The 15,934-nt window shown below is 44.1% G+C and overlaps 1 protein-coding gene across 1 annotated transcript in view; it reads left to right on the top strand.

Annotated features, from left to right (window-relative positions):
• The window catches only part of Sec16b (SEC16 homolog B, endoplasmic reticulum export factor), a 60,471-nt gene extending 45,126 nt beyond the window's left edge, over positions 1-15,345 (top strand). Inside the window, exons 16-26 of the mRNA XM_057770025.1 lie at positions 4,630-4,770; positions 5,850-5,963; positions 6,711-6,783; positions 7,902-8,213; positions 8,882-8,949; positions 11,509-11,661; positions 11,829-11,927; positions 12,466-12,574; positions 12,703-12,782; positions 13,695-13,793; positions 14,350-15,345. Coding sequence (XP_057626008.1) covers positions 4,630-4,770; positions 5,850-5,963; positions 6,711-6,783; positions 7,902-8,213; positions 8,882-8,949; positions 11,509-11,661; positions 11,829-11,927; positions 12,466-12,574; positions 12,703-12,782; positions 13,695-13,793; positions 14,350-14,421 — 1,320 coding nt within the window. The 3' untranslated portion in view covers positions 14,422-15,345. The remainder of the gene's footprint in view (positions 1-4,629; positions 4,771-5,849; positions 5,964-6,710; positions 6,784-7,901; positions 8,214-8,881; positions 8,950-11,508; positions 11,662-11,828; positions 11,928-12,465; positions 12,575-12,702; positions 12,783-13,694; positions 13,794-14,349) is intronic.
• Positions 15,346-15,934: the final 589 nt, after the last annotated feature.

The following is a 15,934-nucleotide window of genomic DNA, read 5'->3' as shown; positions in this document are numbered from 1 at the left end:
TCTCTGCCTTGAGCATCCTCTTCAGACCTGAGTGTAACTATTCTTTCTCTGTCCCATCAGTCAGCTCCCAGATAAAGATATGGAAATTTCTTATTGATTATGAAAGCTTGGTCTATAACTTAGACTTGTTCCCACCCAACTCTTATATCTTAAATTAACCCAAAGTTTTAAATCTATGTTCTACTATGTGGCTTTTTACCTTTCGTTCTGTACCTCTGATCTGTTCTGTGACTCCTGGTGTCTTCCTCTATGTACCTACATTCATCCCCAATTCCCCTCTTTGCTTGGAAGTTCCACCTACTCTCCTTGCTTAGCTATTGGCCATTTAGCTTTTTATTAAACCAATCACAGTGACATATCTTTACACAGTGTAATCAAATATTTCACACCATTTCCCCCTTTTTGTCTAAATTAAAAGAAATGTTTTAACTCTAACACAGCAAAACTATATGCAATAAGAACAATTATTAGGTAACAATTACATTTACAATGTCCAGTTCATTTGTATTTGGCAACTTTAGAGAAAATTCTCTATCATTTGTCCTATCTTTTGAGTCCAAAGTTTTATACTTTTTATCATTACTTGTATTAGCAACCCAAAACTATTGTTTTAGACCTAAAAACATTTTCTTAGATAAATAATTTAAACTTTTATGTTTCCCCCACCTTATAAACGTTACATCTTTTATGCAAGTCTTTTTCTGAATTTTGGCTACAGAAAATTAATAACTATAATTATCTCATCTTCACTTCCATCAGAGAGACCAAGGAAAGATATAATATTACCTGACTAAACAGGAAGTGCAGAGAAAGCAACTTCCAAAACTATAGAAATGACAGAAGCATCTGGCTAGTCACCTAAGGTTCCCCTACACTGTTGGGGCATCAATGTTTGGTCTATGGGCTTGGAATATCTTACATACTTTTCTATGAAGCAGCAATTTTGAAGAACTGTCCCACCTTCTCTTGGCAAAGTTCAGCAGTCTTTTTCCTTTGTGTCCTGCTTGTCCAATTTGTACAGTATATTGTCAGCAGTTGAGGCAAGGGTAATTTCTAGTTTTGACCAAATGACTAGTTTTGCCACACACACAATGAAAGAAAACTCCATATGGAGATTAGATGTGTCTCACTGTCATGAAAAGCCTTATTATCAAAACATTTTAAATGACATATTCTGTAGGTTTTTGAAGTATTTGAAGACCATTTATCTATTTAAAATATATCTCTTTGACCCTGAAAACATGCATAAGATAACTATAAGTTTGATTGTTATAGAAGACTAACTACTAACCTGTTTTTCTCTATTATTTTAAATAGCTTTTAAGGACTAAAACTTTACATTACATTTTAAAATGAGCTGTATAGGTACAATACCTTAAACAAGAGTAGAAACATATATACAGTATAACAAAAATAGCCTGAAATTTGTATCAACATACAAAAATCCATACTAACATAAAGTATTTGAGATGAGTAGTTGTTCAAAAATAGACTCAACAGTTCACCCTTTTATCCCACCATTTTTATACTGTATCCCTCCTTTTACTCTTCAGAAAGAGATTCCTGAATCTAATCTCCTTTGTTCAGCTTTTCTCCCAATCATGACCAACAGTAACTTGTAACCAATCCCCCTAACCAATGACAAATATTTATAACCCACAATGACCCAAAACCACTCACACCACTTCTTGGGAATGTGGACATTGTGTCCTCGAGACTGTTTCCTGTTTTCTGGGGCCAATAGCATCTCCAGGGGACCCTGAGAAAATTGAGATAATGGTGAAGTCCTAAGAAAACTAGCTATGACATTTGTTGTCTAGTCTCTATGTGATAGGAAAGTGGAAGGCTTACCTGAAATCCTGGCTAGAATAGTCTATGAGGCTGGACCATCTCAGTGAGCAGCTTTGAAGTGGTTTTTGACTGCAGAACTCTGAGGAAACTGCAGCAGAGGCACTCTGAAAGGCTGGATCACCAGGGCCACCCATTTTCATTGGTGTCTGGTCCCCTAGTTCTGAAAACTTTCAAAGGTAATATACATATTTACATTAACATAAATATGGACTGTGTGTTATATACAAGCCAGCCAAAGATGATGTTTTTGTTTTATGTTTGAGCAGATAAAAGATGTCTGTCAACTTATAAGTTTGTTTGGGCTGTATAACCAAACCTCTGTCCATGCCATATGAAAGGGTGGCATGTGGTAATAAGTCATGAGGACTCTGTAGCCAATAAGATTTATCATGTCTCATCCAGTCTCAGAGCTGTTCCCATAGTAGAGGGACCAAGCATATACATCACCTATCCTGTAATCTGTCTTTTTTATGCCTGTAGCCTAAATTTTTAGGAGGTCTCCCCCAATCAAATCTGATCTTCATTAATTTTTTTTTTTTTTTTTTTTTTTTTTTTTTTGGTTTTTCGAGACAGGGTTTCTCTGTGGTTTTGGAGCCTGTCCTGGAACTAGCTCTTGTAGACCAGGCTGGTCTCGAACTCACAGAGATCCGCCTGCCTCTGCCTCCCGAGTGCTGGGATTAAAGGCGTGCGCCACCACCTCCCGGCTGATCTTCATTAATTTTGAAGAGAACCATAGCCTTAAAAGCAAAACTTCTCCCCCCAGTGCAATATATTTTTTGACTTCTGTTTTGAAGTTACGGCATTCTTAAGATATATTTATTGGATGGTTTAATTTAGCAGTTTTCATACTCCAATGTCAGCAGCTATTATTTTTCTTTGTTCATTAACATTTAAAAAATTCAACGTCAATAAAACAACATACAGGATCCAGACATGCTATGTATTTCCCATTTTATGTGACTTATTCTTTCTATATTACTTTATTTTTTTTAAGACTTTATTTTACTATTTTTAAACTGTTTATTTTTTAATGTCTATACACATTTTTATTTCTTTCTTTAGAATCTAAGCACATTTTAAAACATACTGTACCTTTTTAGAGGTTTTCTGTTTCTGGACTGGCTTTACTAAGTGCCTGCAGCATTTTCTGACCATGTGAGACAAATCTTAAACTGCATGTCAGCCCCTGCATGGGTTCGTGGCTGGCTGCAGCCTGCAGGCAGCAGCCGGGAGCCACATCTGTGTGTTCTGTGGCCTGCCTGAGAGACTGGAGGACTAAGAAGTTTTGTCTGGCTCCATGTTTGTGTGTTTGGAACTTTTCTTTTGAAGCTTTCTGAGGTCCTATGTGGAAATATATGGCCCATGTCGGGTACTATATATAATAAGTCTTTCTCTGTCCCACCAGCCAGCTTCCAAATAATTATATGGAGACATATTATTAATTTAGAAAACTCAGCCCATAGCTTAGTCTTATTTCCAACTAGCTAGTATATCTTAAATTAACCCATATTTTAACATCTACATTCTACCGTGTGACTTCTTGCCTTCCTTTCATTCTGTACCTCTGACTTGTCTGCGACTCCTGGCGTCTTCCTCTCTAGATTCATCCCAGTTCCTCTCTTTGCTTGGAAGTCCCACCTAGTTTCCCTGTCTAGCTATTGGCCATTTAGCTTTTTATTAAACCAATCACAGTGACACATCTTTATACAGTGCAATCAAATATCTTGTAACATCAGAGGCCTTTTCTAATGATTGGATGTCCTTCAGTGCCTGCTGTTGAGAATGAACATAGCTATAATAACAACACACAACAATACAAAACATATGCAACCTTGGAATAAATCACTGTATTATAGCCTATTTAATCTCTCTTCTTTGAGAGTTTTACTTGCCTAACTGCTCTTCTATATGGCTGCTGCATAGGCACTTTGGTTTCCTTTCTTTTTCTTCTTCATTTATCCTACCCACAAGCTATGCTGGCACAGTCCTGGACTGAGAGTCATAGCATAGCTATTTTTATTGACTGTTTCCCATACTCAGCATTGTGTACTATGCTTCTTGAATATTATTTCTAATCCTATGGGTTTTCCCCTTTTGCGAAAGAGGTAAATGAGGCTCAGAGGGTTTGGTGTGTTACCAGCTCATGTGTGTACACCATTTGTTCTAAGTACTTTGTGTGGGTCACCTCATTTTATCTTTATAGCTTTCAAAGAAATAGGTGGTATTGTCCATGCTATAATGGGGGAACTGAGGCACAGAAAGGGAAGGGAACTAGCCCAAATGTCCCACACCTAGTATGAGCTTGGATTGGACCAGAAGCATCATACTTGATCTAGTCCTATAGCTCCTTCTCTGAAAGCCCCTCCCCACTCCTGCATTTCCTCTGTGCTTCCCTCTGGACTCAGTGCCCTTGCAAAAGCACTCATTTTGTATCTTCATGTGGACCCTTGTGCCTGGGACTGAACTTCACATGCCCAGGCTCCCCGTGATGTGAACTGTTGGATAAAAAGGCTGCCTGTCCAATGGAGCATGGGAAGATGCGTTGATGTGACCCCCACCCCTATCCTTTTCTCCATAATGCAGGAACTGTATGTAGGCTGGATTTGGAGTTGTGCCCATATACAGATAAATTGCCCCAAATGGCACTGGGCCCTTTCTATTTGGATGCCAGAGTGAGCGGAAGCTGGCAGTCAGCTGACTTCCAAGAAGTCTTATCTCCATTTCTCTCCCCCTCTCCTGCCTGGATGGACTCATCACTGGCCCCGTTTCTCTTTGCAGGTGTATAAGCTCCTTTATGCTTCCCGGCTGGCAGATTATGGCCTGGCATCCCAGGCCCTGCATTACTGTGAAGCCATTGGGGAGGCCGTCCTGAGCCGGGGAGGGAGCAGTCACCCTGTGCTATTAGCAGAGCTCATCAAGGTGAGCTTCTCAAAAGGGTCTCTGTAGGTGTGTTATCTTCAGCGTTCAGGGAGGCCATTGTAGAGAGGCTTAGACTCCACGTTTCATCTTCTTTGAACATGCTGCGAAATTGGAGACCACAACTGTCTTTGACCATGTTTGCATGCCCTGATGTGATAAGCAGAAGTCTGCCCACACAAAGAACAACGGGCTGGATAGGGGGCAGCGGGGCTGGGGGACTGAAAAGCGGGCGTTATTTCTGTTTTTCTGGTACAGTTAGTTAAACTTCTAGCTGCGGTGAGCTGTTCTAATTACCAAAGCAGGCCTTTGAAAATAGATTTTAGTGATTAAAACAGGAAATGATCCTTATTAAAATACTTTTAAATGCATAGAATATTTTATCACGTGTGGGACACATTAAAAAAAAAAAAGAAAACAAAAACACACCAGCCCTTAGTTCCTTGGGAAGAAAACAACGATCAGGCAAATAGTTGTTCCAATTAGCTGAAGAAAAAACTCCATTAGCTGGAGAGTAGAAGGCATGGTGCACTTCAGTTTGCATGTTGCTGTACACGAGGCCCAAGTGTTAGATTCTGTAACCAATAAAGTCTGTGCTGCAGAGGTCCCCCTCCCCCCATGCGCTGACATTTCAGCTGGAGGATTGATGGCCCAGATACAGAACACGATGATGCCTCGAATCAGAAAGCAGCATCAGGTTGTTAGCGGTGTAGATCTGAGCTCCTTCCTGCCCAGACCAGAACCAGAATTAGCATGAACAAGGTGCCCGTGTTCCCCGCATTCCTATTCTAGAAGTTTCTTGCAGAGAAGACAGCTTTGCACAGCACAAAGCTGAGGAGCTATTTTTTAACTCTCATATTTGGGGGAAATAATGCCAAAATGGGTTGCTTATTTATTGATGCTGCAATTTTGGGAGGAGATCGGCTGAATTTGTTATTTCTCAATTATTCTTTATAATGTGATGTGCGAGTGAATTATGACTCTGTCTCCCTCCTTCTTATTGCCTTTTTTCCCTGTTGTCTTCCCTTGTGCCCCATTTCTCTCACTTTCTATCCCCTGGCCCACCTGGAAACTCGGCTCAGCTTGCAGAGAAACTGAAGCTGTCAGACCCACTGGTTCTAGAAAGACGCCCTGGGGACAGGGACCTGGAACCAGATTGGCTGGTGCAACTGCGGAGGCAGCACAAGGAACTGGAGGTGAGCAGGGTGAGACAGGGTCACTGGGTACCCTGTGTTTCCCAGACATAGACTGGACGCAGAAGGGCCCAGTTCCCAGCCCTGGGCATCTCCCATCACTTCTGAGGCAAGGTCAATGTCCCCAGTGTTGGGATTCAGAGTTTTCTGTTCACTGCGGTTTTTGCCATGTGCAAACATTTTCCTGTGTTTGCCTAGTACCACAGGGGGGGCGCTCTTCCCAGCCACTCTGTCTCTGAGGTCCCAGAGAATGCTTCGCAGCCATCAAAGCTTCCCCATCTCTGTTAGGAACAATGGATCACAGTGGACCTGTGTCACTTTCATGTAATGTAGGGCAATTGCTTAAAAGACTTCCGGGCCTTTCCTTTTTGTTCTGACTATTGCAAAAGCTGCTGGCCATAATCAGAAGAGTAATTGGAGCAGGGCCTCCCCCATTTCCTTTCTTCCACTCTGCTCTGAAGACAGGACAAAGTGGATTTTTAAATGTGCACTGCCCTTTCACCTTCCCTGGGTAGCAAATTCAGAGGCCTACAGTTTAATTCCTTGCTTCGGCCCCTCACTCTGGGGAGGATGGTGACACTGGCTGTAGCTATCCTGGAGACCTAAGAAACAGTGTCTCATCTGCATGACTCTGGACCCTGGGCATTTTAGTGGTGTTTCCTTGTCTGGCCATGGTTTCGCCATTACCTTGCCTTCTGCCCTGATTTTCCTTTATATTGTTTAAAAGAATTTTTACTTTATTTCAAACAGCAAAGTAAAGCAGGAGACCTTGGAGACCTCAATTCTACTAATTCACATATATATGGAGCCAGAGGAACAACAGGTACTGCGTGCAAAGCTCTGACTGCTATAATGTGACTAAAATACTTTCAGCCACACCTACGCGTCCCCTTCCTTGGTGTCTTCTTTGTCTGGGAATTAGGCCCTTTGATCCAGACTGCCTTTTCTGACTGGCCCTTGCTGGCCTTACACACCTGGACACGTCCAAATTCCTGTAGCATGAAGGTTTTTTACTTTGTAGGCTGGGTTTTCAAATACTTGACTATTTCACTTTTTTTATTGCTACCTAATTGCTTCACCTGTGTGAATACCTTGCTCCCAGTTAGATATCTTTCTTGAGTCCAGAGAGTACACATTATTAGTATTTTATATTAGTGTTCTAGACATTGGAAGAATGAAGATTTTGAGCTTTCAATTGGCCATATAAGTTTCAAAGTGTTTTCTCCACCTCCTTATTCCTCCCCCAGCATACCTCTAAGTGTCTGGTCAGTAGGAGTTAAATTCCAAATTAACTCCATACATTTCCCCGAAATCATTCCCCTGATTCAGACAAGAGCCCTTGTCTCTTGCCTTCTTTTGCTTGCTGGATGGGTGGAATGTAAGGAGGCTTTGGCTTCTGTTTCTTGTCTTTTTGAGAGCCTGTCTGGGTGTTTCTACATGGTGACGCTCTTCCAGCCCTGGAACATAAAGGCTGGCACCCCACAGCATCCCTGCACCCTCAGGCCAAACATTTCTCACACCCACACTTTAATTGATCATACCAGCAAGGCCCCGTCCAGGGCAAATAAACCCCAATTCTTTACAACTAAAGCCATCATTTCTAGAATGTCATTCAATTTTCTTTCAACTGTAAGCTTTTAAAGTCTAATGAAGCCCTCTTAAAGTAGAGTGTGTAAACATGCAAATATTAAAAGGTGTAGAATTCAGTCGGATGCCGTTTCTGGCCTCTCAACCCATAGGATAAAGGCTCCCAGATCATCCCAGAGTGGAGGGCACCATTCTGAAGGCAGCAGGGAGGGGAGTTACTGTTTGTCAGTGCTTCGCTCGCTGTCATTAGGAGGCCACACAGAGCAGCCTGTCTGTGTGATTGCTTTCTGGAGAGGGCAAGAGCAGGGATGGCTAAGGACGATTTGTCTGTAACTGCCACATCTTATTCCTTAGACACTTCCTACCAGGATCTTCCAGGATATCAAAGCTACGCGGGAGACCCTGGGTACAGCTCAGTCCCGTGGCCAATGCCTGAGCAGACAGGCCTGACCCAGCCCATCACACAGCAGCCTTTGCCCCTGCAGCGAGATCCCTACTCAGAGAGAGAAGGCTTGGGGCACATGGGAACCCCGGTGCCTCTTTATTCGGTTCCTGCAACCCACTTGTCAGTGACCAGTGGCGACGGCAGCAACAACAGCGCGGCAGTGACAGGGGCTCCTGGAGCAAGGGCTGGGGAGGAAATGCCGCGGATACATCCTTCCCTTGGTAAGACCTGCCAGCCAGGAGGAGGGTGGAAGTCTTGGTGGTAAAGAGGCAAGTGAGGGAGGCACAGGGACCGACTGGAGGAAGTGGGCTTGGAACTAACAAAGGCACATGGGGAATGCATTTTTGGTCTGCTCTTGCTAGCCTGAAGGAGTGTGTTCTCTTCTAGCCCACACACGTCTATGCGGGGAAAAAGTAGAGCAGGACAGACATCACTGTTCTGTCTTTTCCTTGGAATATGTGGTTTGACATGTCGAGCCTACAAAGCAGTGATGAAAATGCCCTATGTCTCATGGATGGTGGTCAAGGGGCTTCTTTTTGGTATCATCTTCAACCCAGGATCTTATTGACAGGACCTGTGGCTGGGACTGTATTCCTAGCCGAGATAGAGACCCGCATGGAAGGAGGGTAGGGAACAGTCCCTGGGATCTAGCTCTATGCTGCTGTGACTCCTTACATACCCATGGAACAACCTTGGTGTTTAGCAGGTAGAGTTGGGTTGGCCAGTGTGTCACGAGGTGGCGTGAACTGAGTGGAGCCGAGCAAGTAGATTTTGCATTTGCTTGTGGTATAAGCTCTTGCCACTTAAGCCACTGGGTTTCCATTTCCTTTCTTCAAGATGGGTAGGAAGAGTACAAATTGATGCTCTTTGTTTTTCTTTGGCGCTTTAGGGGAGAACACAGCCCCTCAAGAACCCCTACAAGATCCCGATGGTTTAGAAGTCGTTTCCAGTCCTCAGGTGGGTAGGGGAACTACTGGTAATTACTCCAATGCATCTGCTGTTTGTTATTGGCCCCTGGTTTCTCAGCCACACCCAGGCTCCCCTCGGGCACTGGAAATGCTTTCTTCTACCGTGTGCAAATCATTCCTTGTTTCTTTTCATCTGAAACCCCAAGAGTTGGAAAGGAGGCTGTGTTCTTGTGTATGCTTAGTTCCACCTGTCCCCCAGCCTGTGTCACTGGGGGACAGAACAGTAGAGATGGCTGATAGGTGGCTCTCTGTTCTTCTGCACCCTCTTCTTCCATGTTGAGGAGCAGCACTGGTGTTTATTTTGGCATTCCACTTGGTTTATGTCAGATCTCTATGGTAAGACTGAGAGTACCTGCTATGTCTCTTCTGCCCAATCCTTCTTTCTACCTATTGCCGACAGACTGCACAGCACTCAACTCTGATGCCAAACAAGATGTTCTGCAGCTTTGCATTGGTTAAACGATTACATCACATAGTTCTTTTTAAGTATTAATGGACTACAGATCTTTTGTTTTTTTAAATTTAGATTTATTTATTTTTTATGTGTATGTGTGTCTTGCCTGCATGTATGTCTGTGTACCATGTGTGTGCCTGGTACCCTCAGGGACCAGAAGAAAGAACCAGATCTCCTGAAACTGGAGTTATGGTTGATTATGAGCCAGCATGTGGGCACTGGGAATCGAACCCTGGTCTTTGGAAGACCAGACAGTGCTCTTAACCACTGAACAATCTCTCATCCCCAGGGCTATGGATCTTTTTAAAAAATTATACTTTTTTTTGCAGAAAAAGTAGTACACTATTGTTATAGAGAAATTAAAATGAAGAATCAAGTAAATGCTACTCAGAATTTCATAGTAAATGTTTTGGCTCTCTCATTCATTTTCCCCCATGTATGTGTATATATGTACATATATGTATATTAATAAATACATATGTACATGCTTTTCAATAGTTAAAACAGGTGTATTTTTCTACTTGTTATTTAACACCATTTAAGATTTTTTTCTATCATTCACAAGTATATTTTCAGAAATGGTATGACAAGATCCATTGTGTGAAAGTATTCCATTCTTTTGCAAGTGTCTGCCAGACTCTAACAGCGTGCCAGGCACAGGGGTGGGGCTGGGCGTGCATCAGTGGACAGATACAGCCAGCCTGATGCTCTGCCGTCTGATGGAGAGAACTAGAGATGAACAGTGGGCAGAGAGGAGGGACCAGGACCGTGTCTTTGAGGAAGTCTTTGAGCAGGGCCAGAGGACAGCATGGAAATGAGTCAGGTGACTAGGGCACAGGTATCACTGTAGAGGGAGCCCTTCATGGACACCCTTGCATTAGTGAAGGAAGATTCCTGTTAGACTGTGGAGTGCACAAGGGAGGGCACTTACAAACAGGCCTTTTCTTCTCTGCCATTTCCCTTCCACCTACCCCTTCCTTTTCTGCTGTGCTTTTCCATTCCCTGCCTCCTTTCTTTGACACTTCCACAGCACAGATTGTGGCCGCCCTAGAATATAGGCTCTTGCCTATGTCTTGACTTACGGAATTGGAAGAGATTCTTAGGAGGAAAGCCAGGTTAGAGTTCCCTCTCTGTATTTTACTAGCTGTGTGTCTTCGGGCATGGCTGCGTGCTGGTTTTCTCATATCTGAAACTAAAGGGTAATAACAGTGCACTTCTCATGGTACTGTTGAGAGGATTCAGTGGATCATGATAGGAAGAGCACTTAGAACAGCGTCTGGTACACTGGAGACATTATAAACATGCAAATAAAAAATGTAGCCCTTTCTGTATTTTTGCTATAGTATTTTGCATAGTTTTTTATTAATTATGCTCTATTGAGAATATAAAATGAAAATACAATATAAAGAGCAATATGTTGCATTATAACACTCATATGCGATACCTAGTATAGGCAAACTCAACGAGACAGGATAGAATGGGGCAGAGGTGGCCAGGGTTTGCGGATGGGGCTAGGGTGGTAGTGTTTCTGATGGGATGATGAGAAATGCTGGGCATTGGTACTGCTGATATCTGGATAACACTGTGCATATACTTAATGCCACTGTGTTATACGTGGTTAAAGTGAACTTTATTGGCTATGCATATTTTACCAGGCTAAGGGTAGGTGTGGGTGTTTTTTGGCTCCCTTCTGGTGTATATGTTCAGTTATTCTTGGGAGAGCCTGTTGGGAAATAAGCTCTGAGGTTAGATGCACTGGCTGCTAACTTTTCTGGCTTCGGAGTGTGAGGGTCTCTCAGAGGCACTCCAGGAACTTTTTTATCCCCAGCAGTAGCTTCCAGTTCTGGACACTCTGACCTGGAGAGGCTTTATGACAGACAAACCCGGAGTTTTAGGGAGGAAATGAAGACTGGGCGGGTCCGGACTTGTCTTTTCACCTATGCTCAGGCATTTTCATGGGGAAGACTGCCTCCCTCCCCAGCAGGATGGGATCTCCCCAGGCTAGCCCTGGGTCCGGAGCGAGAGGTCACATGGACATGGGCTCTGCCATCTGTTAAGCTCCTTGTGAATCTCTGTTGTTTTGTTTTATCTCAGGCACCACCAGCTCCCAGGGCTCAAAGGTTTTCTGAGGATTCCACAGTTTCAGCCAAGGAAGATGAGGGGGGATCTTTGGATGGGGCAGACGAGCCCTCTCACCACGATACGTCACAGAGAGGAAAGCCAGGGGATGGGAAAGCGGCTACAAAGGTGGAGGACTTGTTCCTTTCTGTATTCCCCGCAACACATCCCTGTTTCAAACAGTGGATCAGAGTCCAGAGCCCGGGCCCCCCCAACACTTGTGCCCGGTTGGGCAGCTCTCACAGTTGGTGAGAGAAAAAAGTCCAGTGGCCTTAACAATACCCCTTGCCCTTCAGAGCTCTGGATTTGGCTGGTTCAGTTGGTTTCGATCAAAGCCTGCCAACAGCGCGTCCCCCTCTGGAGATGAAGACTCCTCCGGCAGCTCTGACTCAGAGGTAACCTCCACAGATGGGCTGGCAGCCCCTCCCTGTAGACCCAGAGGAAACCCAGACACATCATAGCCCTGGCATCACACTCTACCTTGGGCTAAAAGAAAGGAGACCACAGGAAATAAATCTGTTTTTAAAGGCAAAAGGCAGAGTGAGACAGGCCTTGGAAGTCAGACATAGTGGGTCATGCATGTAATCAAAACTTTTGGAATGCTGAAGCAGGAGGATTGCTATGAGTTCTCGGACAGCTTGGGCTACATAGTTTGACATTATTTCACAAAAAAGCAACACAGACACACACACGAGAGTGAGAGGGGAGGAGAGAGGAAAAGGGTAGAAATATTAGAAAATTAAGATGGAGAATTTTTACTTCAGAGGCTTAGCAACAGGAAGCCTGCCCACATTCTTAGAAGCTTCACAGAAGGAAATGGTGTTGGTGGGGAGTTGCCTACATGGACATCACCACTGTGGATGCCAGAACACATGTAGGTTGGCATGAATTTGTTGAGCAGTGATGTCATCCCGCCTCTTTCCCACCAAGCAGGAGTCTCCCAGCACATCACCTCCTCACCATACTGGCATGGGTCTCTCACCAACACCTCCACTTGAGTCCCCATCTCTCTCAGATGCCAGCACCTCCTCCAGAGGCATAGGTACCGCCAGTTTCATCTTTCGGGTCATCTCTGGTGCTTTTGATGCTCCTAGGCTAGGCCTACTCTCTTGGATGTGGAAACTCCTCGGTTCTGAGCGTGTGAGACAGCTCTGATTTCTTGCCTTCTAGGTGGGAGCAATCCACTTGGATCTTTGAACAGCAGTGGGATAGCTGAGGTCACTGGGATTGGAGGCTTTTCAGGGCCACAGGTAAGCAGGCTACGGACTGGGGCCTAGGAGTTCAGAAGACCCCTGTGTGTGTGAGGACTGAATGTCTTCAGCAGCCTGAGGAGCATTCCTATAAAGGATGAACTTCTCAGGACATGGAGACAACTTCTGTAAGACTCTGCTCCAGCTGCCTACGTAGTACCTCAGCCTGGAGGGCCTAGGCAGTGGCAGGGCAGTTTCTTACAAATCTAGGGCATGCAGAAGTACATGACCAAGGCGCTGCTGGCTGATCTGGTTTCTTCTAAGGCTTTCTCTTTGTTTTGCAGCTGGCTGCTCTCCCTATGTCTTCACTGGATTCTTCCCTCTGTATGTGTCTAATGTGTTTGTGTTAACTTTCCTCCTTTTGTAAGGACACCACATGTGTTGGGTGAGGCACCTGTGCAGCTGCTTTCAGGATTCTGTCTCATGCTGAGAAACTGGGGCTTTATCATGTGCTGTTTTGGAGGGTCACACTTCAGTCCGTGCAGCTCAAATGGAGTTCAGGGCCTGGCTGCTTCTGTCTTAGTGGGAAGTGGAGTTCACTCATGTGCACTCGGCCGGGGCTATCATAAATTCTTTATAAATTGTCTATATAGTTAGGGATTTCATGACTATTCCTAGGAAAACGTTTCTATTTCTTGAAGCCTGGTTGGAGTGCTCTTGTACTATCTGAGGCCTTTTGAAGAGTTTAATAGTGATTTAATGTTCTGATCTAATTTATTGTGACTTTTTCTTCCTACTTTCTTTGGATCTAAGGGCTCCTGTCTCTACATGGCCATCCCAGGTCCTGGCATTGGTTGTGGCCACTTGAGTTTTATAAGAAACCCTTCTATTGTCCAACACTGATTCCTGTGGGAGGTTCTAATCTACCGGGAAGCAGCCACGGATCAGATTCTCTGTTATTTGCAACTACAGGGTGTTTCTTCTGAGTTCTACTCCCCACCAGGTGCTCTGCCTCCTCCACCCACCTTGCAAGGTGCTGTTCCTCTCTACAATCCATCCCAGGTCCCTCAGGTAAGGACCATTCTTACGGGGAGGAGTTAAGAGGTCAGGTCATAGACCAAGAAGGATGGCACACAATTCCACTTTTCCACACACTGAATGTGAGTTCCTGGGTAATTAATGAGCCTCTCCTACATCAGTAAAATAGAACTAGCAGAAGTTATTGCAAACCTAGTATGTATGTAATATGGTACCTAGAAAATGCTCAAGAAATGTCACAGCTCTGAACATCACTCTTAATCTGTAATTGATCCTGAGACACGAGAGACACAGTGCTGATGTTTTGGTGTGGTCCTGTCTTGGGGTGAGGGGATTCCTGTAAACTTTGAGAGGAGCCATACTCTCTGCTCCTCAGTGCCCTAGGATGGCTCTAGATATATTCTTTGGCCTTTGCTATTTACAAAATCAAGCTTCCTTTTATCGTTCAGAGGTGAAGGTTGTGTGTTAGAATGAACACAGTGTCGAGAAGCCACCTACAGCTGCAGTGGGGACCCTTGCTCAACAAGCTAGTCCCATAGTGGAGACATTCTCGGAGCTATCCTCTAGTGTTGCGTCTCTTCTTTTCCAGCTTTCTCCAGCTACTAACCTGAACCGGCCAAATCGCCTAGCCCAGCGCCGCTACCCAACCCAACCATGCTGAGAGTGAGCATTTGTTCCAGGCTTGTGAGAATCCCGGCCTCATCTCCTGGAGCACCTTTGCTTCCATTGCTCTCCACCTCTCAGTGCCCCGCTTACTTCATGTTCAGGGACTCACTGTGAACCACAGAACAAGGGCTACCTGGAGTTAAAGGGCAGGATCTCCCTAGACACAACTTGGTCTAGTCTTCAGCTTAGCTTTAGAGTGATGGGAATTATCTCATCGGATGGAGGAGCAGGGGATAATGTCCTCAGTTGATTGCCATGGCAACAGCACTTGGGGTGGGAGCTTGAGACCCTCAGGAAAATGAGGGTCCTGAGAATCCTATGACAAGAACCAAAATGACACTACTGGGCTATGCAGCAGGGACTTGGAGCAACATCCCAGAATAGCTTGGACTCCTTCATTCGACTTGCTTAAAGACCAGTTTATGGCTCTTGTTAGCAAAGTTTTTACATTGAATTTGATTATTGCTGCCCTTCAGTGATTCCTTTTTCAATGACATTTCAGCAATTTTCCTCCTGGTCCCAGTTTTGAGCACATTTTCTATGTGGTTCAGACTAATTATATTTCTCTCACTTTCTTAGCTGGTCCTATTTTTTCCCATTCTGACATCTGGCTATCAAGTTAGATTGCTGTAGGCATCATATTGTCATGGTAACTACTGAACCTAATGATGCAGATGGATGGAACATCAGTATAATAAATAATGGAAAACGTTTCCTAAAAACGTCATCTTTTCCAGAAGAGGGGAGGAATGAGTGTCTCACATTGTTAATACCTGCCTTCCTACCTCAGGCCTTTGCAAATGGATGTTCTGAGGGTCACTGGGGCCCGATGGAGGAGGGAGAGATCTTGGAAATTTCCATTTTTCCTTTCAAACCTCAAATAAGAATGATTCTTGCTGTTTGTCAGATTTGCTTCAAATTGCTCCTCACAAAGAACATTTTTTTGTATGTGTAATTGTACATAAAAGTTTTGTACTTTAATGTACTATGGTTCTGATGTTGATAGCGATTAAATCCAGATAATTTTATAGCAAATTCTTGTCTCTGGCTGGTTTCTGCAGAGGGAGAAAATACATTGATGGTCTCTTCCCTGAAGTCTTTCTAATAATGGTTCCATTGTGTGATCAGGTGTGAATAGCTAGAAAGATCCCTTTGTTAATGGAGAATCAAAGACTGGTCCTCTTAACTTCCAGGTCTACTCTAATGCTATCATTTTTTTCCAATTTAAGAAGCAGGAACAAAAGCTCCTCTAACCAACTAGTCACTTCGCCAGATGAATGTGGCATATTCTGTTCCTTATTTTTTCCTTCTTAGATGAAATTAGAAACCATGTACATAATTTTTTTTTTTTTGTACCTGGAAAATCCTCACAATGTGCAGCTTTCCTTTCTTCCTAAGACTCCTGCGTCCTGGCTTTGGTATGTTGGCACCTAGCTGCAGTACCCTAGCAGCTGGGTGTGAGTATCTCAGGCACCAAGCTGTCGAGACTCGAACCCTGCCCATGCACA

The sequence above is a fragment of the Chionomys nivalis genome, chromosome 5 (genome assembly GCF_950005125.1).
Source record: "Chionomys nivalis chromosome 5, mChiNiv1.1, whole genome shotgun sequence".
NCBI classification, from domain to species: Eukaryota; Metazoa; Chordata; class Mammalia; order Rodentia; family Cricetidae; genus Chionomys; species Chionomys nivalis.
The sequence above is the reverse complement of the archived record's forward strand: the minus strand, read 5'-3'. Positions and strand labels throughout refer to the sequence as shown.